The 27638-nt window shown below is 42.8% G+C and overlaps 2 protein-coding genes across 2 annotated transcripts; one reads left to right on the top strand and one right to left on the bottom strand.

The window, feature by feature from the left end:
- Nucleotides 1-1222: 1222 nt before the first annotated feature.
- On the bottom strand, nt 1223-11571 carry LOC112563485 (natural resistance-associated macrophage protein 2-like). Its single transcript, XM_025237387.1, has 14 exons — nt 11041-11571; nt 8515-8678; nt 7898-8020; nt 7305-7531; nt 6662-6800; nt 6382-6537; nt 6024-6182; nt 5498-5545; nt 4841-4873; nt 4510-4629; nt 3997-4220; nt 3270-3426; nt 2988-3038; nt 1223-2374 (listed from the first exon to the last, which is right to left on the bottom strand). Exons 1-14 carry the CDS (start codon nt 11111-11113, stop codon nt 2303-2305), a joined length of 1746 nt encoding a protein of 581 aa, XP_025093172.1. The 5' UTR covers nt 11114-11571; the 3' UTR covers nt 1223-2302.
- A 3222-nt stretch (nt 11572-14793) lies between these two features.
- LOC112564161 (natural resistance-associated macrophage protein 2-like) lies at nt 14794-27135 on the top strand. The gene is given in 16 exon segments (XM_025238792.1): nt 14794-15217; nt 18333-18557; nt 20493-20680; nt 21011-21130; nt 21390-21616; nt 21924-22062; nt 22204-22225; nt 22228-22358; nt 22554-22712; nt 22930-22977; nt 23296-23328; nt 23563-23682; nt 23975-24198; nt 24855-25010; nt 25403-25453; nt 25737-27135. Coding segments are annotated over 13 exon segments (1590 nt in total). The 5' UTR covers nt 14794-15217; nt 18333-18517; the 3' UTR covers nt 24994-25010; nt 25403-25453; nt 25737-27135.
- Nucleotides 27136-27638: the final 503 nt, after the last annotated feature.

Raw genomic sequence — 27638 nt, 5'->3', positions numbered from 1 at the left:
GACATGCGTAAAGAAGACGAAACCACTAAAGGTCATTGAACGTTGATCCAACATAATTTTATCACAGATTAAAGCAAACATCGAAGACTAAAGTAAAACTTAGATGACTCTGTTTCCTAAGTCCATAGTTTTTTTTACCACAGTATTATGAACATTTCCACCAGCATCCCACATTTTTGTGTTGTCATATAAATATCTATTTTATGCTTAACGGTTGTTTTTCGTGAACAGGCTTCAAGAAAGGTGCTGATGAGGGTTCTCCACCTTTGTCGTTACTGAGGTAAGACTGGAAAGCAGTAGATGACTTTTGGAACGAATAAATTGTACATGATTGAATGCATCAGTCATCTGTGACCATAATTTATGTTTACCAGCAATTGAACCAGATGTTTTTGGCAAACATAATGGGAAAGAGAGTTCCACTGCTTAGCAGCACAGAGGGAGAATGTCCATTGTCCAATGTGACTGTCTTTGTGAGAGGGAGGGTTATAATGTGCAAGTCTCATGAAGAGTGAAGGTTTTAGGCAGGAGTGTGGACAAACAAGATTTCAGTAAAATAGTTGGGGGAGGAGCCTTCCAAGAATCCATAGCATAGAGTTGAGAGCTTGTAGTCCATTCTAGCTTTAATTGGTAGCCAACGAAGAAAGTGAAGAAGTTAGTTTAGTTCTTGTTACTCGTCAAGGAGCATAGAGCCGCAACAACACCTCGCCAGCAGACCCGGTTTTGGGCAGCCCCCTTCGATAGGGCTCAAGTGGTTCCAATGTCTTTTTCCTTGCTTTCTATTGTTCTTTTCCAAGTCTGGAGTGAAGAAGTGGTGCGACAGATTTGTGAGTCCGGAAAATGAGATGAGCAGCCGAGTTCTGGATTTTCTGAAGCTTTTAGGTGTTTGCCGTTTTGAAAAATTGAAGCAGAAATGAATGTATGCCATTGTATGGAAAATTAAGGTAAATTATTGTTGATGGTTTATATTATAAAGGCTGCTTTGTATTAATACCAGATGCACTGTTATCTGCCTTCTGGCTTTGTAGGTGTAGTTTTGACAGGCAGATTTTCCTTTGAAATTGAAATAGCAATAGTAAAAAAAATTTTTTAATCTTTTTCAGTCTTTTATGGCAGTAATGGATTACTGGACATCGGCAAGGAGAGTGTCAATTGGAATTGTAGGAGCCAGTTCACAGTATGGATCATATAAAGGCTTTATGGTCCTTATCAGCTGTTCAAGTTGTTCTCTTTTTTTATTTTTTGCACAGCCACAAGTGGTTGAATGTTTGATGACATGTACAGTCAACAGGCTCTTCATTTGTAGAAATTATCTGCCCTGTATATAAGAGTTTTCTAGCACATTACACTTTTTAAAACAAGAAGCAAGAAAATGTGTTGGCTTGTTATTTGAATATCATAAGTTTCTGCATTGGGTCTTTATGCTGCATTGACTTATAAACTTAAAATTTCTTAATTTTGACAAAGGATAGTTTTCGTTTGCTTTTTTTTTCATTATTACCTAATTATTTTGCAATTTATTGGGGTCAAGCTAACTTTGTTCTCTGCCTTTCTGGCTGAAAACAGTACTCTCTCCCTTAAACAAATTTTTGTTTTCAAATATCACTTTATTTATTCTGCTTCAAATATTGAACAGAACATTGCATCTGTGGAGAGAAAAAGACAATGAAATAATACCTTCTAAACTTCTGCATGTGCGCACTGCACTAATGCATGCATTCAAACGATGCATGACAATGACAGTGGAGAAAATGTGCTATCAATTGAGATACAAGTACACAATGAACATGTAAAAAAATTGAAATGGTTGGATGTGTTGGTGAGTTAAACAGAGAAGATCACAGCAGCAGAACTTACGGGATGTTTGGAAAACATGACAACATAGAAAAATGAGATAAGATAGGTAGAGATATACAACATGTCATACAACACTGTAAGATGCAGACCATCACAACTACAAAAAGCATTGACCGGCACAGAAATAAAAAGGTCAGTGGTCACAGTCATGGTTGATGTGCCAGTTGACAACAAAGCAAACATCTGATATGCAGGAGTTAGAAACTGCCACTAGCTTGTCAATATATTTTTGGAGTTTTTTTTGGCTTTTTTTTTTTTTAGCTATTGCTTAATCTCCTAATCTCAGTAACTCCCATTTCACAAGGTGGCAGGTTCCCTGAAGTGCACTTCTGTGTTTCATGGTTATGTGCGGGGTTGCTTTGCCTAGGGCATACGTCTTTAAACATGGGTTTCTGACAATTTCCCCTCTGGTTTTGTCCTTTACAACATGCTTCATATTCAGTAGTTAGTTCCCTTCTCTTGGCTCCAGGTCATTCTCATCAAGCATGTGTTTTATCTCCAGTGTTTTCTTACACATCTGCAATAGGACACAAAGTGTGAGAAAGGAAATGCATTCTAAAGTTTTGGCTTGTTGGGCTTTCAGTGTAACCAAAAGTAACTATAAAACCATAAATTGGATGGTAACCAAATCATGAAAGGCAAGAATTGTAATGGTATGTAAAAACAAAGTATGCCGTCCCTACTTATTATCTTCCACCATCTGTCCAACACAAATGTTGAATGAGGGGTTTGGGTATTTTAGGCCAAGCCAGCAACTAAGGCTATATCATGGCAAGGCCACATGCAGAGAAAGAACAGCCAACCTTCACTGTATTGGTAACAGGTGCGCCACCAGACTGCCCTGTGAGAGGTGAGGGTGGTGACAAAGAGGATACGATAAATACATAACTGGGTTAACTTTTGGGGAAATCCATTCCGCCACTGTGTGGTGAGCTGTGGGGTTGGCAAGATAATGACTAACAATTTCAAAAAGTAGAAATTTGCACATTTTCTTTACTCATAAATGCGATCTGTATTAACCATTAATATTCTGGTTTACCAGGTTTTTTTTAAAGCTACAGAGGGCTATGCTTTTTACATCTGTGACAAATACATGGAGTTTATTGTCATATAGCTTACTGTTTACTTACTGGAAGTCTTTCAAATACTTTGACGCCCATGGCATGCAGACAAAATAATGCCTATTAGACAAAAAAATTATAAGGTACTTAACATCTTTTGTACAGTGAAAAAAAGAATCATCACTACATTCTATGACTTCAGATATCAAGATACTGGTCCATGCTTGTAGAACTTCTACATAATGTTTGTAGCCTGGATATATAGATCTAAATACAATTATAATTTATATGCTTGTAAAGTGTTTCTCTGGCACACAAAAGTGACCAAGTTTTGAAGCTGCTATTACTGACCAGGTAGATGATGAAGGTGAAGTAGAGTGCAATGACAATGGCTACGATGAAGTAGATGTACCAAAGAGAAGGCACCTCCTGTATGTAGACAGCTACGAAGTACATGTTGATGGCAATGACAGTTACAGCCAGGATGCTGATTATTGTCTTCATTATCCTGAGAGCAGCATAATCAATGCAAAATACATAACCAGATTATACATTTGTGCACACAATACAAGCTTTTGAGACAAATTTTGTTTGGGCTTTTTGTGGGGGTTTTTTTTGGTCGCGCAAAATGGAAAAGATGAATTGATGGGACATGTGCACAAATTATTTATTGACAGAGATATCTACACACCACATTCTTGTTTTTCCTTCAATGAACCAAATAATTTGATACGATCAGAGCTAATTTTGTCCCCATTTATAACCAATGAAGTGGACTTGAATCACCACGAATTTAAACTAATAGTGCCAAAAAAAAAAGAAATAAAAAGTAAAAAAATTTATTGGAAGTTTGTTGACTGTTAAACTTATATCGCGGTTCCGGATATTAAACTGCTAAATGATTTGCAGCGACCTGACAGGCTGCCACTTCATGAGAGGCTAACGGGTGGTCATGGCAAACAGACAGCAGTCTAGAGATATAGTTCTGACATTAAGAGATGCTGAGTCAAAGGTCATGTTAGGTGGACGTTAGGACAGCAGCCCGAACTGACATGAGAACAAGGATTCTGTTACTGACCGTCCGTTTCGGTAGTCGGCCATGACCTCCGGCGCCGAGGTGAAGGTTAAGATGGGGATGAGGGCGAAGGGCAGCTGCAGACTCATGACGACATTGAGAAGATCGTTCATGGTCGTCAGGTCGTTGATGCCCTGAAAGACGGCCAGTGAGATTGTGGGGGCGATAGCAATGGAGCGTGTCAACAGCACGCGCTGCCATCTCTTCCACCGGAGATTGAGGAAGCCCTGAAAACGAACACGTACACATTAGCCCCCGCAAGCAAGCACATCCATACACAGAAGCGTTCGCTTACATGTTAATGCTAACATAACAAAAATAATTGATAATAACAGTGCACTCGTAAACAAAAATAGTTGGACTCTCGCTCCTGAATACGTGGGGGTGGAACTTGCTGGGTCATGTGACCTGAGCGCGGTCCATGAGAAATGGTATTTTCATATTAAGTCGTTACCCCGCACATTAGAACTATACGAGCAATGCATGCATGTAAGACACACGTCATCCTTCACTGACCTCCATGACGAACTGTCCAGTGTATGTGCCTGTCATGGTCGAGCTCTGACCGGCAGCCAGAATACCTACGGCCCATACGTACATAGCTGGAAGTCCGAACTGGCATCCCAGGAACACTCCCTGTTATTTTGAGCATACAGGGAACATTTTATTAGTGAACTTTAATATACAAGTCACGTAATAGTAATAGATAATATAATAATTATTGTACAGTAAATTAACGACTTGGGAACACTCATTCACGAAGACTCGATCACTACTCGTTTGCACGCACGCTGTTGTACACAAGATATAGAATTAAATACAGTTAAGCAGATGTTAGTGATCTCACCCCTCTGTAAATGTCCACATCTAGATCTGTTGTCTGGAAAGTTTAAAAAAAAAAAAAAGAAATAAGAACATTTTAGATACTTTTCTGCAGGATTTATATCTTTCTCTCAAAAACTAACTAAAATATGCGTGGATGCACGTATAATATGTTGGGCGCTATACTACTGCTAATAAAAGAAGATTTAAATCGCATTTTCCCGCATATCGAGGGGAGCTCAAAGCCTTATATTCACAAGACTGGAGACAAACCGACTTTTAAATATGCAAGGAAGACTACAATAAACAATTTATACAACAGAACTTTCTTATTTCGATGCAAAGACTGAACGTGGGAACAGTATAACCGATCTGACATGGAAGTCTACTAGCAAAGACATGCAATTCGCACTATGATAGTGATTTCTCACCATGGGGTCAGAGGGAGGGGGAGGAGACCGGAGTACCCAGAGAAAACCCTTGACGCCCAGCCCTACGGACAGGTGTCACATACAATGTCGGGAGACGAGATCTGAACCCTGAGTTCCTCACTGCAATGGTGACGAGCGAGTGTGAGTTTGTGGTAATCATACAAGGGGGTGGGGGGTTAAAGGTGGGACTGTGGAGTACAAAGGAACTGGGGGCAGGTGGTGACGAGATGACAACGAAAACACAGACTTACATTGAAGACGTCAGCATGCGGGTTGCTCTGCGCCAGACAGTTGTTATACTGAAACACGTGGAAATACACGTCTGAAGGTAGATTTTAACAATCCACGCGACAGCTGCGCATGCACCCCTAACACATTCCGCTTTTTTTTCCATTAGATATCAAAACTTCCTACTGTCATCATAAAAAATATATCACTTATGTATGTACACACTCAAAGACATCTGTTATCCTTCACACAAATGCCACCCGATCACCCACTGAACCATCCAGTCAGCACACTTTTTCGTGTCTCTTCACTCCGCATTTCTAACACGTCACATTGCTTCATCTCGCACACACACAAAGAGTCTTTACCATCGCTGCCAAAAGTATCAGCCACCCGTACCCACCCATTGCTACAAACACTACCGGCCGTTCCAAGCACCACAGCCTGCTCCACACACCACAACATACTCCACACATCACTGACTGCTTTAACCTGCTCCACACACCACATCCCACTCCATACACCCGCACGCCAGTCAGATGTCCTCACCACTTCCACCGCCGTGCGTCCATAGAAACCCTCGGCGAACACGGACACCACAAAGACGTTGATGAGAAATGAGATGAAGAGAGCGATGCCCGCCTCGATGAAAAAATATTTGTTGGCTTCATGCACTTCTTCTTTGTTCCGCCGGTCTACCTGGCGAGACTGTAACAGAAGCATTTACTGATCATACGGACTAAAACGGCATGACTACCGAAGAAGCAAAATCTTTTGTTACTGTGTAAAGCATGTTAATTAACTCAGGAGACTTAAGAAATATTTTCACACATTTATGGAAACGTAAAGCTCCCAAGGAAGAAAATGTACACACACACACGTGCGCGCAGACCATCCTGGCAATTACCTTAACCAGAGCGGAATGGAGGTAAATGTTGTGGGGCATGATGATGGCCCCCACGATGCCCACGCCCTGTAAAAGCTGGGATGCTCCGCAGCCTTCACAATTCGGATAGAACAGGCCTTTGACAACGTCCCTTTGGTTTGGTGCCACCACTATGTACTGTTGTGGACACAGCAGTATACCGACGGTATGAATTGTGCAGTATATATACATGTAAACAAAGACATGCAAACAGGAGTAAGCATAGACAGGGATGCAGATGCCAGAAGACATGCGCACTCACCTCGTAGCCGAAGGTGATAGCCATGATGGTGATGAGGGTACAGAAGAAGGCCTCCAGCTTGCGCAGCCCGTATTTGTCCAGCAGGAGGAAAGTGAAGGTGTCTGCGATGGTGATGAGCGCCCCTCCGTACAGCGGGATCCTGTCAACACACATTGACCCACAGTCTCAAAGGGCGTACAATACTTCAATCAACACAACAGTATTTTACATAATTGCTTTACACAATTGTACATCACACAACATACTTTAAACGGATGCACTCCACACAGAATACGATGCACAACCAGCACAACCGTGTGCAATGCAACCTCTTGTTGTCGGCGAAGAGAGAGAAAAAGGTCGAACACGATGGTCTTTTACAAGACAGCGCCAACTAACATTTCATTTGAGAGAAATAATGTTTCACACACAAACCCTCGTAATTTGAATAAGGCATTTAACTCAACGTTCTCTTCTTGAAGTCGTGTAACTGAAATGTAGATTTAAAAAAAATGGATAACTATAGATTTCATCATGATGCCGCTCGCTGGGTCTGACATCATTTTTTCTTCGATACAACACAGCCTTGTAATGGCTCTCTGGTATGGCGACTTCGGATAAAGCGGGATAACTCTAAGCGCAAACATAAAGGGAGTTAACTTACTTGCCGTCGGAGAGGAGGTAGAAGGCGATGGAGGTGCCGATGACTTCTTGTATATCGGAGCCAATGATGGCGATCTCCACCATGATCCACAGCAACACGCGTGGAAAGCGAGGATACTGGTGATAACACACCTCCGCCAGGTGGCGCCCCGTCACCACGCCCAGTCTTGCGGAAAGCCGCTGCATCAGCAGGCCCAGTACGGTTGCAGTAAGTAGTACCCATAGCAACTGTAATGAACACATAAAAACTGATAGAACATAGAACATATATTGTGTGATGATAAACCCATGAAACTACATTTCTATTGTCTCAGCACCTTACCACGAATGCATATCGCAAACCTCTAAACCTACAAAATTATATTCCTAATGTAAAAAAGGACCATGAGAGATAGTCATTTAGCAAATGGACTAATCAACTGTCACCTTTCCTGCTTTCCCTCAAACATTCCTAGTTTATCTTAACAACCAGCGATGTGGGGGATGTGGGAGACATCACTGCAGGAACTGGAAAGGTACATCCTAGAAAAGTATGCCGCATGATGGGTTGGTAGATACTACATGCACATGCACAGTCAAAGCTACAAAACTGACCTTGAACTGTGCTAACGACCCAGACCTGAGGTCAGACTCAATGTTGCCGGGGTCAAGGTAGGCGATGCTCATGAGAAAGCCGGGACCTGAGAAGGCCCAGAGCTTCCGTAGACTGAATATTTTCTGCAAGAAACCACACACACACACAAATTATTTAAATGTACATGCGTAGTTTGTTGTGAGCATCTATATCTTGTTAATATCTTGTTAAAGTTTGTACAGTTTCCTTACTTAGGTGCGTGGCAAAAGTGCTGCCTTCTTGTCAGGACTGGATTGCCCTGGCTGAACAGCACTCTATCTAGTCAAGCTTTCTCACACTATAACTAACGGTTCAGAAGTTCTAAGAAAACTGAAGGGAGTATTCCTCAAATTTGGAAAATAATACACAACATTGACTTTACGCAACCATTATACCGCAGTAATAATAATAAAACTTTAAATACACCATATGTGTTGAAAAGAAATTTATAAAGAAGTTGAAATAAATATGTTTGTTATTATATCCAGAATTTCATAAAGGTTGGACAGATCAGCCATGACGCACGTGCAAACGAAAACACTTGATGGATCACGTGACCTGAGTTATCAAACCATTAAAATGCTAAGTTTGTGCCTACACTGGTGTTCTGTGGGATGTCGATCTTCTCGTTGAAGTAGGTGGACGCCACATCGGTCTTCCCTTTTCCTTTCTTGTGCGAACTCTTCTCCTCCTGACGAGGATGCGGCCCCTCCCCATTCTGCTTGGTAGTGAAGTCGGTCAGACTTTTGCCCACGCCTTCATCTGAACATGCAACATAAAAAAATGACAACTTCTTTTTCTATTGACAGATGTACCTCCGCAAACTGCAGCCACAACAGGTTTTATTACTTTAATGGTGAGAGAACATGTACATGATGTGTTATGCCGGGAGTGTTGCTGTTTATTAACTGTTACTGGTATGTTTTTAGAGTAGCTTTTTCTCGCCTTTAGTTAAAGATAATGATATAACAATAGAAAAAGTGAGCCTATGGACAGATCTTTGTGCTTTGTTGTGAGAAAGAACACCCGTGGGACCCAGCGTTTGCAGGTGTGTATTGTCTGCATTCAAAGTGAGTCCCGGACAGTTTCATAGCCTGGATTACTGGTAACCCAGAGGGATTTGACAGTCTATTGTACACACGAGTTACCTGAGACATCCATGATTTAGTAAAAAGACCTTAACTTAGACATCACCTGAAGAGTGACTGACAATCACATCCGATGAGATAAATACATTTCTGAGGAGATAAATTCAAGTACCAACAGCTCAAGGAAAACAACCAATGTAGCCTGTTGTTGATATATTTAATACACGACGGAAAATGACCGGCAGGATTTATCAGTGCGTGTACTGTTGTTTAGTACAAACAACACACTATCTCTGTTGTTCAGTCAATACGGATCTGTGCAAACAATATGTTCAAAAACCCATTTCATACTTTCTTTCTCGTGTTTGCTTGTTTCTTTGCAAGGAACCATATTGTCAAGGGGTCAGTTAGTTGCAATCTGTCATTTATTTTAAGCCTGTTATAGTATTATTTAAATATTCAGTTTTTCATTCTCGCACAGACTGCAATGAAGACAGGAAAATTGGAAGGAATTCATGTTTAACCTCATGTCAGCAACTTTATCAAGGCATAGCAGCCAGTCCTATAAACAAACATGATATGCAGAGAAAGAATGGCGTGCCAGGGATCTGAACCCACGAAGTCCAGTTCTCCCTGCAGTGGTGCTTAGCTCTTCACCGGTGCGGCATCGGACAGCCTCAAGGAACCAAAAAGCGAGAACAAGGAGATTTCTCTGAGGATATTCAAGAGGAAATTATAATTTGATACAACTAGAAACATGAAACTGGACATAGGGACCGCAACACTAGATGAGAGTCGGATAGTCCCGACAGCAGCTTAGTGTCTTTCTGACAATGTCTCAACACGTTGACGAACACATGAGGGGACAACGCTGAGACGACAGGTGATACAAATGTTTGTTGAAGAACATCCATTTCAATTGAATCCAGTTGCATTGTAAGAAAAAGGATAAACCGAGGAAAAACGAGAATACAAATTTGTTGTTCGGCTATTGAATAAAAAGACGACGACGACGACGACGCTGTTTGATAGTGCCACACAGAGCTTTACAATATATAGATATAAGGAATTATGGCTTTGCTTCCGTAGAAGCATCTGGCTTTTATCGTGATACCTACCTACAATCTAAATAAATAATATTTGTTTACCAGCAGCCAACCATCTATAATGCCCAATAGTTTATCAGCGATATAAATCTTCTTCAATTGTTTTTGTAAGATTACAGTCATAGCCATCACTTAAGTCATCAGCAAAAAAAAAAACAAAAAACAAAAAAACAAAAACAAAAAAAACCACCAAGATTTCAATCAGTCAATGTCAAAGCAAATGGAAGCACAACAACAACATACGAATTACTCAAACACAACGCTCAGATAGAGAAGGTGGCAGCTATCACATGAGGAATGTGGAAACATCATTATCACATAGGTGTTATGGAGGCATAACTATCCAGTAGAGATTACTTTGGAGATGTCGAGGTATAACCAGTTTGGATTCCAGATCTTTCCTGTTCGCAAACCACCAAGGCTGCTTCTTATTTCTCTTGTCTTGGAGCAGTTGGTAGCATCACGGGTAACGCAGGGTTCGGATCTCGGTTTCGAGACACTTCTTTCTGGATGTGACAAAAGGTTGACCGCTGGTGGTTTTCTCTGGATAATCCGTTTTCCTCCACTCTCTCTCTCTTCTACTCTCTCTCTCTCTCTGCGTGAGAGAGAGGGTGAGTGAGAAAGAATGATACCAAGGCGAATTTAATGCGTACTATCCACGGGGTGTGGTAATGTATTTTCGTGTTTATTTGTCTTTGCTATGTATACAAAGCGCCTTCGGTAGCTTGAAAAGAGCGCTGTATACAGAAGCTATACATTTCTATCAGTACAAATTCCAAAGTGCCCTGGAAAGAAAGAAGTTCAATGACCTTAAGATAGTGCTGATAAACAGCCTAAGTCGAAGCTAGGGTAAGTTGGGGATATATATATCACAATGATGCGTGTTTTTCTAAAAATGTAGGTGGAGATAAATAGAAGGAAAGTACAAGCCTTTAAGATTCTTGACTGACATCAGAAGCACGCATGTTCCATTCCTGACGTCTGACTTCCGGTCCAAGGACATCTTGGCTGCAAGGGTTCAAATCTCTCTCTTGGAACTTTGGGACGGTTCCTTCCTGAATCGACACCTTGTGCAGAATGAACTTATTTCCGATTCCGCAGACCACAAACAGATCTTGAGTATTAATTAAATTAAGACAGGACAAGCATCCGCAACTGCCAATGGCCGCCGACAATTTCCACACCGCTTGCTCCTCTGTTCCCCGAAGCCAGCAAAGGATGATGTTCCTTCGTCGAATGACGACAGCTCCTGTCGCCGCTGAAGCAAACGGGCGTCAGTTCACTCGCCGACTTTTGTTTTTCACTGGTGTGGGCAACCCGGACCTAAAAACTCACTTATCTGCCCTTGCTATTCACCCCTTTGCTTTTGTGTACGAACTTGCGTCCGCGCCGGTACGAAATTTTTCCAAGATACATGTTTGTTGTTTTTTTTTCGTAAAGGGCATTTTGAAGCTGTCATGTAATCATGTGCCAGCTCCCCTACCCACCCGCGAGAGAAAGGTCAACTTTTTAACCTGATGAGTTTAAGTTTTTTTTTAACACTGAGAGTTTCCAATGTTTCCAGTGTAGAATATGGACACTTGATAAATGTTTTTACATGACCGTCAAGTAAACATTTCGCCTATAGTAACATTCTCATCAATATTTGTCGGTTAAAATCTTTCTAGAAATAGGAGAAGCCACAGATTTTGGACAAATGTTAGCCAGTGCCTACAGGTGGATCGTTACACACCTTAAAACATTCATTGGTGCGAATAAATCACAAATCTGAGGTGAAAGAGCGCCTCGCCAAATAGACGTACATAGAAGACAAGTAAATCAGTTAAACTCAATCAAGTTTGAGTTAAATAGTGATGACCTGTGTCAAAAGAATTAGGCAACATGACCCTCAGCTGTTTTGACATTTAGTTCCGTGGAAAAGGTCCTACAGTAGACTCAATGTCCACCTCCCTCCTCTTCTCCAAAAAGTAGACCAAAGGTAAGACCACTTCAAAAGGCTTAGACACAGCTTTGATTTCTTCATGACTTCTGAGAGTGGACAAAGATAAAACAACACACAAAGAGGTAGACATGAAAAGCCTGGCTTTCTGGACCCGCCGGCTGCTTGACAATTCACTTTGGACGAGATGTCGCTGACCTCAGTCTGTGGCCTAGTCCCGTCGAAGGAAAGAATTTTCTAAAAGCTACAATTCTGCTTTATTGACCACAAATTGTTAACCAACTTCTATGTTCTCTTCGACCAATTTTCACACCTTGTCCACTAGCAGATTATACTATCTTTTACCCACTATTCATAATCTAGTCCACAAACATCATGCACAAAGGTCGAGGCCCTCTCTGCGAATGACTGAGTGATAACAGGTAGCTGCTAAATTGCTCCATTCATAATCTAGCCTACACACATCACCACGCACACACAGGTCACAAATGATCATGACTATTGATCGTTATGTACTTCCAATTTCTTTCTCACTGGCAATGCAATCGTATATTCATGTATATTTTCAATGCTAAAGCTTTTGAATTTTGGGAATAAGGAAAGTATTCACTCACTTTAGGAAATAGCATCAGGAAAATAGCCGATTCATTTGAAAAAAAAAAAACAACAGTGTCCGGGTAGGCCTTTAAAATCCTTGTTACAATTTTACGGTGGTAAGCAGGCTTTTGTGTTTTTGTTTTCACCCTCTTTCCTCTCCGTTTATTGGTCATTTTTTTCTGTCTGTGTCCGCAAACGTTATACAATATTTCCGGATGTTTGGTTGGACTTAGAGAACCCATCATGACAAGAACATTTTTTTATCAGGTGATCTTCAGTAACGTGATCACTTAGCGACCACAGGCCGCAGCCCATACCATGGAGTCACGTGTGATGATGAGTATAAAACTTGCTGCTAGACAGGTAACACTAGGAACACATTATTCTGTCCTTTGAGAAGTCCACTGAACTCATCACTTGCAGTGCTAACCGGGTTTTAAAGAGAGTTTCTATTGTCCTGTATTTTTTTTTTCTTTGATGGGAGCTTGGCTCTCTTGCACGTCGTGGTGCAAAGTTCGCACTCAGTTTACCCGCACTGCGTCCTGCGTAGTTTGACCGTTGTCTGGTTTGCCTTGTGAGCAACAGGTAAGAACTGATGACACCCAGAACCCATGCAGCAACAACCATGCAAATTATTGTTACATGACTTTGGTAGCCGTGGAAATCAACATCTGTAACAGCTGTCTTGAAACACTCTGATGTGCTACACAATCTGAACAAGGCAGTTCTGATTGTTACATAAATAAAGCAACATCAAATGCTGGCATAACCGTTTCGTCAGGTGCCAGATATTTCATCCATTCAGGTGACCAGTGCATGCAGCATGTCGATGCAATTTTCTTTGCAGCGATTCGCTTGTGAGGGGCGGGGTGACTGAGGCGATCTTTATAATGGAAGGATCGCGAGAGAAGCAAGGTAGTGAGGTCAGCGCTGGTGCAGACGACAATAGAGTTCTTGACATCATGACCTTGCTTTCCTCGCTATCCTGGTGGTTGTGAAGCTCGCCTTAAGTGCGTAGTTACTCAGTGAGCAACATTAGTGATAGAACTTAGAGGTCAGTTGATTCACATGTCAAACGAGACAGAGAGAATGAGGAAGGTAAAGATGGCTTTCAAGGACGTGAGCGAAAAAAGGTGTTTTTCAGCTTCTTGGCCAAAACAGGATCTGGATATTTGCACTTACAGCCTCAATTCGTCTGTTTGCTCTCTCGCTTTCTCTCTCGCTCTCTCTCTCTCACACACACGCGCGCGCGCGCCAACACAAATAAATAAATGCAAAATGTAACTCGGTTTCGTCACTGAGGCCAAATGAACTCGACTTGAGAGTGAATGACACTCATGATTTGTTGTCCTTTGTGTAACGTTAAGCAAAGCAGAAAGAGAGAGTCTTCCAATCGGAAAAAAAGTATTTTGAAAAGAAGTGTAAAACGATCCCTGCTAAGATCTGATACATGGCTGGAGCATTGACACATGAGAAAAATTCAAGCACTGAGTAAAAATGAGAATGATGACGGGCCATATTGGTAATGATGGTAAATGTGTCTTGCGAAAAAAATAACTTGTATATATTGCTGCATGCATTTTATGGAAATCTAACCAGAGTTCTAACAGGATTCTGAATAGTAGTGTTGCCCGGGGAAGTCACACCGCAAACTGCTTTACCCGCGAACTGCTTCAACCGTGATTTTATTGTCAACTTTTGATCTCCCTCACCTGAGTCAAGCTTATTGCAAGTAGTGATTGACAATGCGTGGCGTCGGTGTAGCGCAGTAGTGACACACACACACACACAGAATCACATCATGGACGTAGATTGGAATATTAGTTAGTGGTCACATTCTACTTTATTTGTATGCTGATACGAACATAAAAGACAGTTTAACTTCTCATGTGTCGAGGAAGTGACTATAGCCGAATAGAATTAACGACGTTTTAAGCCACATTTATGCATACACTTTTCACAAAAATCTGGAAATGCATATTTATTTTTAAAAAAAAATGATTTAGTTACTGTTTTTGATCATGCATGTATATCTACTTATTTTATTGAGTTCTATAAGAGTTATTAGCTGAGACGCTTAACTAAGCTACCCTATAGTCTGAGTCAGATCCGCCTCGTGACCATGTCAACTGGTTTAGATCTAAAATTAGAACCCAGCGAGCACTGCAGACGGGCTGACAGCAAGGCGGCCTGCCAGTTGTGACACATTTCTACAGTACAGCGGCGATAAGAAACTGAAACATTTAGCGAGACTTTGTAAACAGCGATGAAATCTACTTTCCCGACTGTTAAGGACACCGCGCCACAGATCACACGAGCAGGCAGCGGCTCTGAGCAGTGTCACAGCTCTGAGTAAACCCAGCAACAACGCAGAGCAGTTAAGTTTTTGATAACTTTTCTGAGCGACAGTAAGATAAAGAAGAAATAGGATAAGGTTTGTGTCGCCATTCAAGGGACATAACTCTCCGGGGGGTCAGCTGTCGTCGGGAGTGCCCTCCCATACAACGTCATAACCGCTGCTGCTATCCATCTGGTGACACGCCGGCTGGGGCAAAACTTCTGGTGACGCAGGTGAGCAGTTTTTGTTTTTCATTTTTTAAGCACCTGTTTGACAGTTAATTGCCCCCTCCTTTTTTTTTTTTTGCAACAGCTGTTGTCAGGCCAGAACAACACACGATTTCCCGCCTGCTTCACTTGCTTCTAGTTTTATTATGCTATATGATACATGTTAAATAAACCTGCCCTGCCCCCCTGCAGTCAACACAGTGAACAAAACAGGAACAGACTTGCCTTTTTCTTTTAAAAGTACACTTTACAGCAGGGCTTTGTTATTGCGTGTGTGCGAGTGGTCAACAGTAGGGAGTCTGAACTAGGCTGCGAAGTGCCTGTCACAGCCGTTTAATTGAGTTAGTCTCTCACCTTTCTATGTTGTTCACTGATGCGCAAAAGGAACTATTTATGATGATACTACCCGGAGTGGCAGTACTACTTCCGGGTTGATTTATGCCATGAACTCTTCCAGCTGGCATGTGATTGTCAACTTTCGAGCTATCATTTCGTTTGAGTAGCTTGTAGGAATTATTCACGCGAATCAATATAAGGAAACACGTGTACTCGTGATAACCCTTTCCTAACTGGGCAGGTTGACAGCAAAATTTTCAGCAACTTTTTTTTTTGAGTGAAACAGTAGTTTTCTCGATCGTTTACTCTTTTCCACCTTCCTCGCTCCCTCTGTCTTTTGATTTCTTTAATAGTGCTTCCTCTCAAATTACATAAAACCTGCGCTCTGTAGCCGACTTATGTTGCAATCGACCTACGCAGTAGATGTTTCTTTTCAAGTTGAAGCCACTCCCAATCACTTCTTAAAAGGGAAAAAATAAAGATAAAAAATATTATTCGGAGGAACGTATTCCAACCCAGCATATCCGAAGAGCAGTAACCCTGCCAAATTTAGGGAGAATCAGATACATAGTAAGGATTTGCTTAGGTTAGAAAAAAAAAAATATACCGACACGCTCTCTTTCTCTCACTTTTCACTTTTCCACAGTGTGTTCCCAGCCGATAAGAAGACCATTGTGGGAGAGGCTTTAACCGCTTATATCCAGGCCCCCTAGGATTCCCTTTCACATAACTAGGTCGAAGATACACTCTGTTATTTACATTCTGTCGTCTGCTGCAACCTGCCATAAAGAGAACGTATTGACAACTGCGTTACCAGGGGGCGTTAACATATTGCTACGGAGGGGTGGTCACGCGTTTTTTTAGCTTTAAGAGTTTATGGGGGAAAATGCAATGTATTCAAGCAATAAATGTAGTCGACTTTTATTTGCTGTCAGCGGAAATGCATGCACGGGTGAACACGCTAAGCAGCGGTAGCTAGTTGGGAATGTATGTGTAACAATTTTTAAAGTCGTTTTTATGAGCGTTATGGCGTGAACCTTCTTAGCAAGTCTTGCAGCTTTCTCTTCCACACCCTTCCTCATCTAGTTCACATGTCATTTATTTGGTTCTTCTGAATGTTTACAAACATTCATCAACCATTTATTGTTTTTTGTGAACTCTTTCTCTATGTACACGCGTCTAAGTTCAGTGGCGTAGGAAAATGCTTGGCTTTGGGGAGGGGATCAGCAAACTCCATGCTGACAGTGAACGACCGTCGCATTCTCGCCTCCTTAGTATCTTTTATGAGGGGCAGCTGCCCCCCTGCTCCCCTGGTTCCTGCATACTGAAGCTGTCACACTGTCTACGCTTACTAGCGGATGTCATGGGCAAAGAGCTGCACAGGTATTTCATTAATGCTATTGTGCGCATTCCATTACACACGTTTTCGGGAAACATTTCTGGAGCAAATGTGAGATGATGAGCAAGACTATCGAATGACCACAAGCATTAGCTGTGATATTCAGATTTTTAATGTGTTGAGCCGGAAGTTTCGAATCGCTAAAGCCTGTGGACACGTTGGAGTAATTAAGTGTATTTTGCACAAAGAAACGCCTTTCAAAAAAAAAAAAAGTGGGTACGACCTAATCATCTACTGACAACAAAGGGGAAGAAGAAGTAATCCAAAGAGGATGTGCTCCAGCTTCGTTCCCCTCCCCCCGTCTGCAGGATGTGGTTGGCAAACTTCTTTGAACTCTTGCTAAAAACCAGCGAACATGACCATCATCTGTGAATGCATTTGCTCTTATTTCTCAATCAATCCCCGAGCTTGTTCGCCGTGCACTCTGTCTTTGGGTGGTTGGCTGAAGTGAGTCTCACATCCTTGGGTTTTTGTTCCCGACTTTCTCTCCCTTAGACCCACGCGCTCCAGTCGACAAAATCACCACGAAGAGGTTCAAGGGTCGCTCTTGGGAGAGAGAAAGCTTTTGCTAGTTCGGGAGAATTATACCACAAGGACCCATGCCTTCTTTTGCGAAAGCATCCAAGCCGGATGCAAGCACACAGAATATCCCAATGACAATGATCAACTTTACTGGTCCCAGTGGGCAATTTAAACATGGGAAGGTGCTCTAGTTACAGTAGGTTAAAAATAAAACTAGAGCACGTTCACTGCAAGGTACAGCGTTAAGATATATAGTGACAGGAAGGCAAATTGTATGTAAATTCCATTTGAACTGGCAATCACAAATAGTTCCCAGGTATCAGAAAGAGTTAACACACAAACAATCACTCTGTTTAAAGCTAACATTACGTATAAATCACGGACGATGATCCCAGGCTTTGAGGGTTCAAGGAGGGCATCCTGTTGATGGTTTCTGTTCTTACACCTCAAGTGCTTGTCTCACTCTCTGGAGTTTCCATCCCTGAATAGGAAAAGCAAGTCCTAGACCCCACAAAGCGTCCCAGACACACCGTACTAACGATCTCTCGTATGAACAGCTTGCAATAAATTACGATGCACTACAAAGCTGCGGGACAGACTCGTAAACTAGACAGCACAAGACTGTTTGGAACAGCTGTTGCCGCAGGTTAGGTAGTCTTATTAAGCGTGGGCGAGGGCGGCGACAAACGTCAAACGGGACAAAACGTGGAGAGGCGAGAGTTTGGACACGACAGGTGCGAGCGTGACGTGTCGGTGGTGGGCCATCTTTGTGTTTTTGCTATGGTCTCCTGTCCCACTGGGGCAAGCGATGTTCGACTGCTTTGTCTAAACTGTTTAGATGACTTCAAAATGACATGTCAACAGGTCCAGACGACGTGAAACTGTCACCTGTCAAGATGACAAAATGGCGAGGATGAGGAGATGACAAACAGACATCAAAAAGCAGCGGCAGTGACTGATAATCTTGCTCCCTGCTTGTGAGAGACTTTGTGAATGAAAGAAGTAGAACTGTCTGCAGTCTTCAAGATTTCGGCAGGATTTTGGCCAACATGGGAAACCGACTTGGCTACTCGATTATCAGAGACCACAGTGGGTATTGCTTTGCTGGTGTCGGTGGTCATTTACCTTTCATTATATTTGCTTCACTTTAGAACGACTAATTAGTCTTTCATCACTCGTAAAAGCGGTCACGAACGACGAACGGTTCGTAAGTGGAGAGGGCGCCTGATCATATCCGATAAAAAGTGCAATGGAACCAACGTAGAGGTAGTGTAGAAGTTGCTTTCTGTAAATACTACCATACATCCAGGTAGCAGCTGACACTAACCACGTTTAACACTTTCGAAATTAATTGAACAAAAGCTGCATTCATGAAGCGAGGGCATGTTGTTACTAACGTCCGGGGAAATGAAGAGAAAACTTGTTTCTGTAGTTACGATGCACTATCCAGACTCAGCAAAGTTTGCTTAATGTTACATCTTGAAGCTGCTTCAAAACTACGGAGATAAGACGATTGCTGTGGGTTTACCTGGGATGACAAGTCACCTTTCATTTAAGAATATGGCGACAGTTGAACGTGCTGGCTCGGCCTGACATGGCTTTTAACTGACCACGTGTCTCCGAGATATGCTGACAGCGAAAGGGTTAAAGATTTCGTTTTGCTGGAGCTGCCGCCACATGTTACACAACCTTAGAAGTGCACAGCTTACAAATAAACACTAACAACTACTAACAACTGCTAGAGCCTGCCTTTACGCACTCGTTAAACGTCCGTGATACACGATAGTACGTATCGCTACACTGGGAAGCGTATCATTGTACCCTTACTTCACGCACTCTTTCTTCTCTTTGTCAAGTACTCGTCTCACGTGCTTTCCCCAAGGTACTGCTGGAAGACGGGAGCTTCTTCCGAAACATGCCGATGCCTTTGCGTAGACAAGGGAGCTACGAATAATGTGCAACCCTCTTCTGAGCGAAATTGCATTAAAATTCTTTCTGTGTACAAGATATGTCCCTGCATTTTGGAGGGAAACGGGCCATTTTTTGTATGTCCAGAAATAACAAAATGGTTCAGAAGTACGTTGGCATCGCGCTTATGCCAGATATACTTTCAGGTCCACGTGATAATGTAAGCGAACAGGTAAGCGAATTATTGCTGGTTATGTTACTCTAGTCCATGACATGTCTGGAAGAGGACGTGCCACCACCCATACAGGACCATTGAAGTGCTTTTTGGTCTCGGTTTGGTGTTGAATCTTTTCTTTCTAGCTTTTTTTTTCTTCTTCTTTTTTTCTTTTTACAGTCGGCGCTTATGAGAAGCTATAGAAGCTTGGCAGACGACTTCAGTCTGAAGAAAGGCGCGAGTGTGAACGGTGCTGATGAAAGGGCAGTAAACATTCTTCTCTAGAACTCTCCCCTTTGTGCTCCTGATCTGAGAAGCTGGTCGACAGGGAGACATTGACCTAGATGTGACACATAGGTCTGTCCTTTAATGTGCAGTGACCCCCGTGACATCATGAGTTCTTGAAAAGGTCATGGCTGGCCTGTATGTGGCACCAATTTGGTGGATGCATACTTTTTTCCCAACAGCGATTGTGGCATCGACCATTTTTTCTCTGCCTATTGAGGCTATTCTGTATTCTGTGTTGTATGTACGCGTGTGTTTGGTATTTTGCGCGTTGGTAACCCTTTCACACACAAAAGACAGGCTGTGCTGCTTATAATGCCTCTCACCTTTAGGCTCAAGATATAAACTGAAGGCTGCTTCCGCCGTAGTTTCTCTACTGACTTCACATGGATATTAACATGAATAAATATATTTGGGTAACACTAGTGCGGGCTAGTAGCTGCCTCTTGCATAACTTTACCTTAGAGGAGAGGACCAGACAAGCTGCATGTCAGTGAGCACGCGCTGTCTAAACATTAAAGTCACATCGTGGTTTTCAATGACTGGTGCACAACTCTGCGCTTGTTTTATAAAGTGGGAAACCATACAGTATGACTCTGTGTATGCTGTCCGTGCAGATGACGAGGAGGAGGTCAAGAGCGAGAGGACAATGAGGGAAGACCGTCATCCACTCACCGACCTCAGCAATGAACAGAGCAGCGAGGGGCCGCCACCTCGCGAGGAGGGGAGCTCACCTGGGAAGGATAACAGTGACGTGGCGTCGACTTATTTCAACGAGAGAATCCCCGTACCACAGGACACCAGTGTAGGTGTTGGGTGATGCCGGACACCAATAGGTGTTACCTCAGGTCACCTGTGAAGATGTTGCATCACACAAGCCACTGTTTGTTACGTCACAAGGACACCCGTGTGCGTGTTACGTCACACGATACCTGGTGTAGCCGTTAGCACACTAAAGGTCTCAACAGACATCCACAGTCTGCAAAACATATTAAGTGTACAGAGACATAACAAAGCATTAATCCAGACAAGCAAGGTCACACACAGTCAAGGCATGATGGAAAAACAGTTTGAACACTTGGTCAGAAGTTTTATGTTGGATGATGATGATGATGATGTAACTTGCATGTTACAGAAATTCAGTCTACGGAAGTTGTGGGCTTTCACGGGTCCAGGGTTTCTCATGAGCATCGCCTACCTTGACCCTGGCAACATTGAGTCTGACCTTCGGTCGGGATCCTTAGCGCAGTTCAAGGTCAGACACGAGTTATCTGATGTCAGTGTATCAAGTCCTGTTGTCCTTGCCACCTTGTTACTCCCCGACTCGCCTTGCTACCCACATTCATCGTGTAATTAGCTATTACCTGTGTATGCACCCGCTGTGCACTTCGTTCTCTCTACACCAGTCATCTGTTCGTCTGTACTTGCTGTGGATGTTTGTTACAGTCATTACAGTTACGATTGTCTGTTGTAGTTGTTATTAATGTTTTATAAGGTTTGTATGTTCGTTACAGTTGCTATGGGTACTACTGACTGCAACTGTACTGGGCCTGCTGATGCAGCGGCTTTCCGCAAGACTGGGCGTGGTGACGGGGCGCCACCTGGCGGAGGTGTGTTATCACCAGTACCCTCGCTTTCCACGCGTGTTGCTGTGGATCATGGTGGAGATCGCCATCATTGGCTCCGACATGCAGGAGGTCATCGGCACCTCCATCGCCTTCTACCTCCTTTCTGACGGCAAGTAAGTTAACTCCCCTCACTTTTCCCACCCCCAGGGTTATCTACCTTCCTCAGAAGAACGAGATACTAAACTTTATGATTGTCAGCAGCCGTGAGGCAAGAGCAAGTCGCTTTTCGACAAATTTAATCCAACCTGTCCTACTCCAGTCGTCGACAACACAAAATAGCAGTTCTCCCCGAATCTCGCGTGAAATGTCTCGCGGTGTTATTCCCGGTTTGTTGCTGGACTCAGGGGTTGGGTGGGATGGTGTCGGACCAATCCTTGCAGTCCGCCCCTCTTGAGACTGTGGGGTGATGTGTGTTGACAGGATCCCGCTGTACGGAGGGGCGCTCATCACCATCGCAGACACCTTCACTTTCCTCCTGCTGGACAAATACGGGCTTCGCAAGCTGGAGGCCTTCTTCTGTACCCTCATCACCATCATGGCCGTCACCTTCGGCTACGAGGTGAGTGCGCATGTCTTCTGTGTGTTTGCTTTCGCCTGTTTGCGTCTGTTGGTGTGCATGCGTGTGTGAGAGAGTGAATATTACTTATTATACACAACGGATAGAGTTCATCACGTGATTATACTGTTGTTTACACATCAGTACATACGGGTGGCACCAAATCAAGGGAAGTTGTCAAAGGCCTGTTCTACCCGAATTGCGAAAACTGCGGACCACAACAACTTCTACAGGGTGTCGGCATCATCGGCGCCATCATCATGCCTCACAACATTTACCTGCATTCCGCTCTCGTCAAGGTAAGTGCCCGGATTCTCCTTAATGCAGCGGGTGTCCAGGGAAAGACATCCGTATTTAAATAGTGTCTGATACAAATTGAACATGAGGTGAACATGATGCCAGAGATTCAGGTTTCTTTAATAATGAAAGTTTGTTTCTCGACAGTCGTGGTATTGTCGTCACGTGACCAGCTGGCTGCGTCTTTCTTGTTGCAGTCTCGCCAGGTGAACCGGCGGAACAAAGAGGAGGTGCAGGAAGCCAACAAGTATTTCTTCATCGAGGCCTCCATCGCCCTCTTCGTCTCATTTCTCATCAACGTCTTTGTCGTCTCCGTGTTCGCCGAGGGTTTCTATGGACGCACGGCACCGGAAGTGGTGAGGATACCACGTGACTGGCCATGTCTTACGTAACTTGTCTTTGATAGGTGTGTGCAGTAGACGAGGCTTATAAACCTGTGGTTAAAGTGACCTCTGTGTGTGTGTGTGTGCGTGCGTGAATAGTGCGCGTGCAGAAAAATAAGAGCAGGTGATGCGCGTGCAGGGGGAATGTGTTGTCACTGAAGTTCATCATCCCTACATTTACATGTTTCAGTACAACAACTGCCTGGCGCAAGGCAACCCGCACGCTGATGTCTTCAATGTAAGTTGAAGTTTTTCGTTTTATCGAACATTCGAATTGCCTTTTTCTTTATGTACCTATCAGAACGATGTTCAAGACATAGGATCCATAATGTTCTAATACGTTTTCGACTCGGTGTTTCGGTTAATCAATAGTCGACTAATTCATGATACAGTTTGTGTAATTTATGATGTATATTCTAGTACATTTTTTTATTTTATTGTGGGCCGTTTGGACTCCACGTGAAATGGGCCGAAGGCCTATTCAATAAATAAATTCAATTCCCTTTTCATCTCATCATGTTTTACTTTTTTTTTACCCCGTTGTTTTCTTTTTCAGGTAACGGAGCTGGAAGTGGATATTTACAGAGGTGTAAGTTTGCATGCATTAATTTGCAATATTTAATTATCACAGAGAGATTGTTTATTTGTTTGTGCTCGCGCCTGTATGGACAAGCATTCGTCGGCTGTTCATATTGCATCAGTGTTTGACTATGCTAATGTAAGCCTTTATCTGATAAATCAGAACCCCGGAATAATGCATTATACCACATACACTGTACATCCCTTGATGACTCACCACCAGTGATTCACTGTGCACATACAGGGAGTGTTCCTGGGATGCCAGTTCGGACTTCCGGCTATGTACGTATGGGCCGTAGGTATTCTTGCCGCCGGTCAGAGCTCGACCATGACAGGCACATACACTGGACAGTTCGTCATGGAGGTCAGTGAAGGATGACGTGTGTGTTAGGTGTCTTAATGAGCATTCAGCTTAGTTTTTGGTGTGTTTTTCGGTGGAGGGTCAGGGGTACGTTACGCGTGTCTTTGCATTGCGTGTGCTTTTGGTAGTTGTGTCACGGTCCTTTTACATTTTTAGGGTTCTTTTTGTATGGAAGTTGCTGGATGCTCCAGATTATGTTGACCTGTACATGATTGTGTTTAAGTTGCTGTGTGCGCCATATTGTGTTGGTCTATGCTCCATATTTATCGATACATGCGTGTGTGTTCGTTTTCAGGGCTTCCTCAATCTCCGGTGGAAGAGATGGCAGCGCGTGCTGTTGACACGCTCCATTGCTATCGCCCCCACCATCTCACTGGCCGTCTTTCAGGGCATCAACGACCTGACGACCATGAACGATCTTCTCAATGTCGTCATGAGTCTGCAGCTGCCCTTTGCCCTCATCCCCATCTTAACCTTCACCTCGGCGCCGGAGGTCATGGCCGACTTCCGCAACGGACGGTCAGTCAGAATCCTTGTTGTCAAATCAGTTCGGGCTGCTGTCCTAACGTCCACCTAACATGACCTTTGACTCGGCATCTCACAAGTCAGTCACAAAAGCCTAGTATCGCTATTGATGGTATAACTGACTAAAAGCAACTAAAGCTGGAAAGTGCACGCACCACAAGTCACACTCGTCAAGGGAAGCAATCACTAACAAATTTTCGACACTTCTCATGCTAGCTAATACCTAACAATTTTAGGAAATTTTTTCTGCTTTATTTTTTTATTTTTTTTTTATAGAATTTTCTTCATGATCTGGTCTTTCTTTGTCTATCTGTCCGTCTCTCTCTTAACTGTGACCTCTCCTTTGCCTCCAACACCTACTTTTGTTTTTCGTTGGTTGGTTGCGTTTTCGTGTTTTTTTTTTAACCCCTCTATTTATTTCTCGCTCCGAGGTAGCAAAGGCTGGTGGTCAGTGACCTCAGTTGCGTAGCAGAGGTCAGTGGCAAAGCCAGCTCGGACCTGTGGCTGTTAAATCCTCTCCCAAATCCTTGCCCAAACAGCTGCTATGCAGGAATGGAGGGTAGATAAACAGGCTAGGTATTAGGGAAGGTAAACACGGCCGAGAAAGTTAGCATTCCACACACCGTGCCATAGACACATATCTGTTTCAGGATCATGAAGACGATTGCCGGTCTCCTGGCCATAGCAGTCATCGCCATCAACATGTACTTCGTCGTCGTCTACATCCAGACAGTGCCTCCTCTCTGGTACATCTACCTCATCGTCGCCCTGGGGGTCGCTTTTACTTAACTTTCGTCGTCTACCTCGTGAGTAAAAAGATTTGTACTCACTGCTATTTAATATCTACACAGATTTATCATGATGCTATCGTTATTTGAAAGTACATTTCGATGTGTGGCAATAGGTCACAATTATAGTTGTGCATTCCCACTTGTGTGGAGGTGTGTGTGTGAGAGAGAGAGAGGAGGGCAAGCGTTCATACGTTTGTATACAAACAGACTCTCTCCATTTCTCACACACAATAACACACGGTAGTTAAAATTTTTTTTAAATAAGCCAACTTAAATGGCTTTGAGTCTACTAAATGTAACTGTCAATTGTGCGAGAGAAAATGTGATTGGATGGGACATCGTGATGTGAATGACCTTCTGGTTTTCCTCTCTTTCTCTCCACCGACCTTCTTTCTCGTCATTTACAGGCGATGTTTTGTGTGCACGCCATGGGTATCGGAGTTCTCGGCAGACTACCAGTGAGTAGGCGTTCACCTATGTGGATAGAAACAAAACTACAATATTAATGTTATGTAAATAGATAGCTCTAACTTAACCTTGTCTGAATCCAGTCAGTAAGTATAAACGGTATAAGGAACCCAGAAACGTTATTATAATCACTTTTCACTTGATTTTCCTAATCATTTATATAATTTTTTGTTAATATGTATTTTGTGCAATACCAGCCTTATGCACAATTAATGTTAAGTTCACACTTAAATGAAAATACAAGCAGGTTCCAGACTTCATCTCATCTTACAGATGTGCCACACCATGTTAGAGATGAAGTCCATGCTAGAGGAGAGTGATGTCGAGCCTTGTGAGGAAAACTAACTGTTGGACCTACAACACCTGTTGTGAGAGGTGGGCTGGCCAGCTGTGCGAAGGGAGCTAACGGTTAGACCTGCAGCACCTGGTGAAAAGCAGGCTGGCAAGCAGAGCGAGGGGAGCTGACTACTGGACATGCATCCAGAGAGTGTACTCTGATACAGCACTTGCTTCCAGAGGCCGACTATCAAGTAGGGCTAGGGAAGGCAAATGGGAATGAAGCCTACCTCAGGAGAAACAGGGACGACAGCAAGAAGAGCTGCCTGATATCGCCTGGAAAATTCCAGGGTTTCATTCTTTCGCATTCACCTGGGGTTGCAGACTGTGAACCTGCAGGATTCGATGCCATTACCAGAACCATTACAATTAGTCTCTGGTTTCGTGTCTTTCCTGTTTCATCACTACCATCAACGGATTTCATCTCTTTAGCGGCTTATACAATGTGTTTTTGCAGTTCTTGTCATTCACATTGCTTACATCATTAGTAACTTCCGTGAGGGATACAATGAAGCCATCTCTTTAGCGGCTTATACAATGTGTTTTTGCAGTTCTTGTTAGTACTCACATAGCTTACATTTGAAATAACTTCCGTGAGAGACATTTTGTCTATTTTGCTTTGTCGTGATATTTAAAAAGTGCACGAATCTCATTTTTAACATGAATTAAATTCAGCATAACACATTCCATGATATTATTTTTGTACGCTTTTTCTAAGGATTTTTGTTAACCGAGGACTGTTTGAAGGTATAACAAATTCATGAGATTATTTTTACACAATTGTTTCTAAGGATTTTTTTTTTTTGTTATTAAGCTAGCAAGATGATGGAGAAGGGTGATGCAAGTTCTGACTAACACTTATTTTTAAGAAAGGAACTCACATTTTGTAAAGTACTTTACACTTTTCTTCTTTGAAAAATACAAACTATTAACTTGATTATTTACAACTATTTTACCATCAAGAGCCTTAGGAAGTAGAGGGACGGTACCTCCAAGGTTTGCTTTACCTGTGATCAGTGAAGTACACACAGCTGTACCATGCCTTCTGATGCGTAGTTACGCAGCGACAGTAAGTTCTCTCCCCTAGTGAATATGGGAACTGGAGGAAAAGTGTCTTATTTATGTTTATGTAGTCACAGTGCAACATCCATACACTGTGAACACTACTTAATGTTTCTTTACCTTGGGGCATCTTTGCCACCTTTTTGTAAAAACGGCTTGGGGTAAAACAATATATACGGGGTAGGGGAACCACTTTGTAACTTCTGAAACAAGTGTCTTTGCCTTGAGTTCCCCATCCTGCTCCAGAGCAACGACTTTACCTTTGCTTCAAATGTCTGTGACTGCGGCATTCTGTAGTCATAACTATGGGCTGGACAGAGGGTGGCGACCTTTAGACATTTTTCTTACGCCTGGGTCTTCACCTGCTTTCGACTACAGGACCCGCAGCGCTTTTGGTCTTTAGCTAACCACCGGTTAACCATACTTCTTAACTACGGTCCCAGGAAGTTTGCACAATAAAAAAAAAAAAAAGATGCCATGGGACAAACACATCCAACACAGAGAGAAAATCGACCCACTTTCTCCTTTTTACAGATACGTTTTTCACAGGCATGGGAGACACAATGTAACTATCACAAAATGCTACTCCCTCCCTTATTGTGCATGTTGAAAATATTTGGATTGACTTGTTTGATGCCTTCTGTGTCCGCGAGGCATAATTTCACTGTTGATGAGTGAATTAAGATACTGTTGGTGGTGAATGAGGCATAGCTGCACCTAATAAATCCGATATATTCCTTACCTATATCTGTGTTGTATATTTTTGTGTAGGTTTGA

The sequence above is a fragment of the Pomacea canaliculata genome, linkage group LG5, assembly GCF_003073045.1.
Source record: "Pomacea canaliculata isolate SZHN2017 linkage group LG5, ASM307304v1, whole genome shotgun sequence".
Classification (NCBI taxonomy): Eukaryota; Metazoa; Mollusca; class Gastropoda; order Architaenioglossa; family Ampullariidae; genus Pomacea; species Pomacea canaliculata.
Note: the sequence above shows the minus strand (reverse complement) of the source record. Positions and strands in the feature narration are given on the sequence as shown.

Bases quoted from the DNA above. Each gene is read 5' to 3' on its own strand.
- LOC112563485 (XM_025237387.1), bottom strand. From the start codon at position 11,113: ATGTCCTTGGACCGGAAGTCAGACGTCAGGAATGGAACATGCGTGCTT. The intron at 7,532-7,897 runs GTCAGTTTTGTA...TGTTCATTACAG, and splicing joins GGTCGTTAGCACAGTTCAAG to TTGCTATGGGTACTACTTAC. The intron at 2,375-2,987 runs GTAAGTAAACAG...GTCCTATTGCAG, and splicing joins AAGTATTTGAAAGACTTCCA to ATGTGTAAGAAAACACTGGA.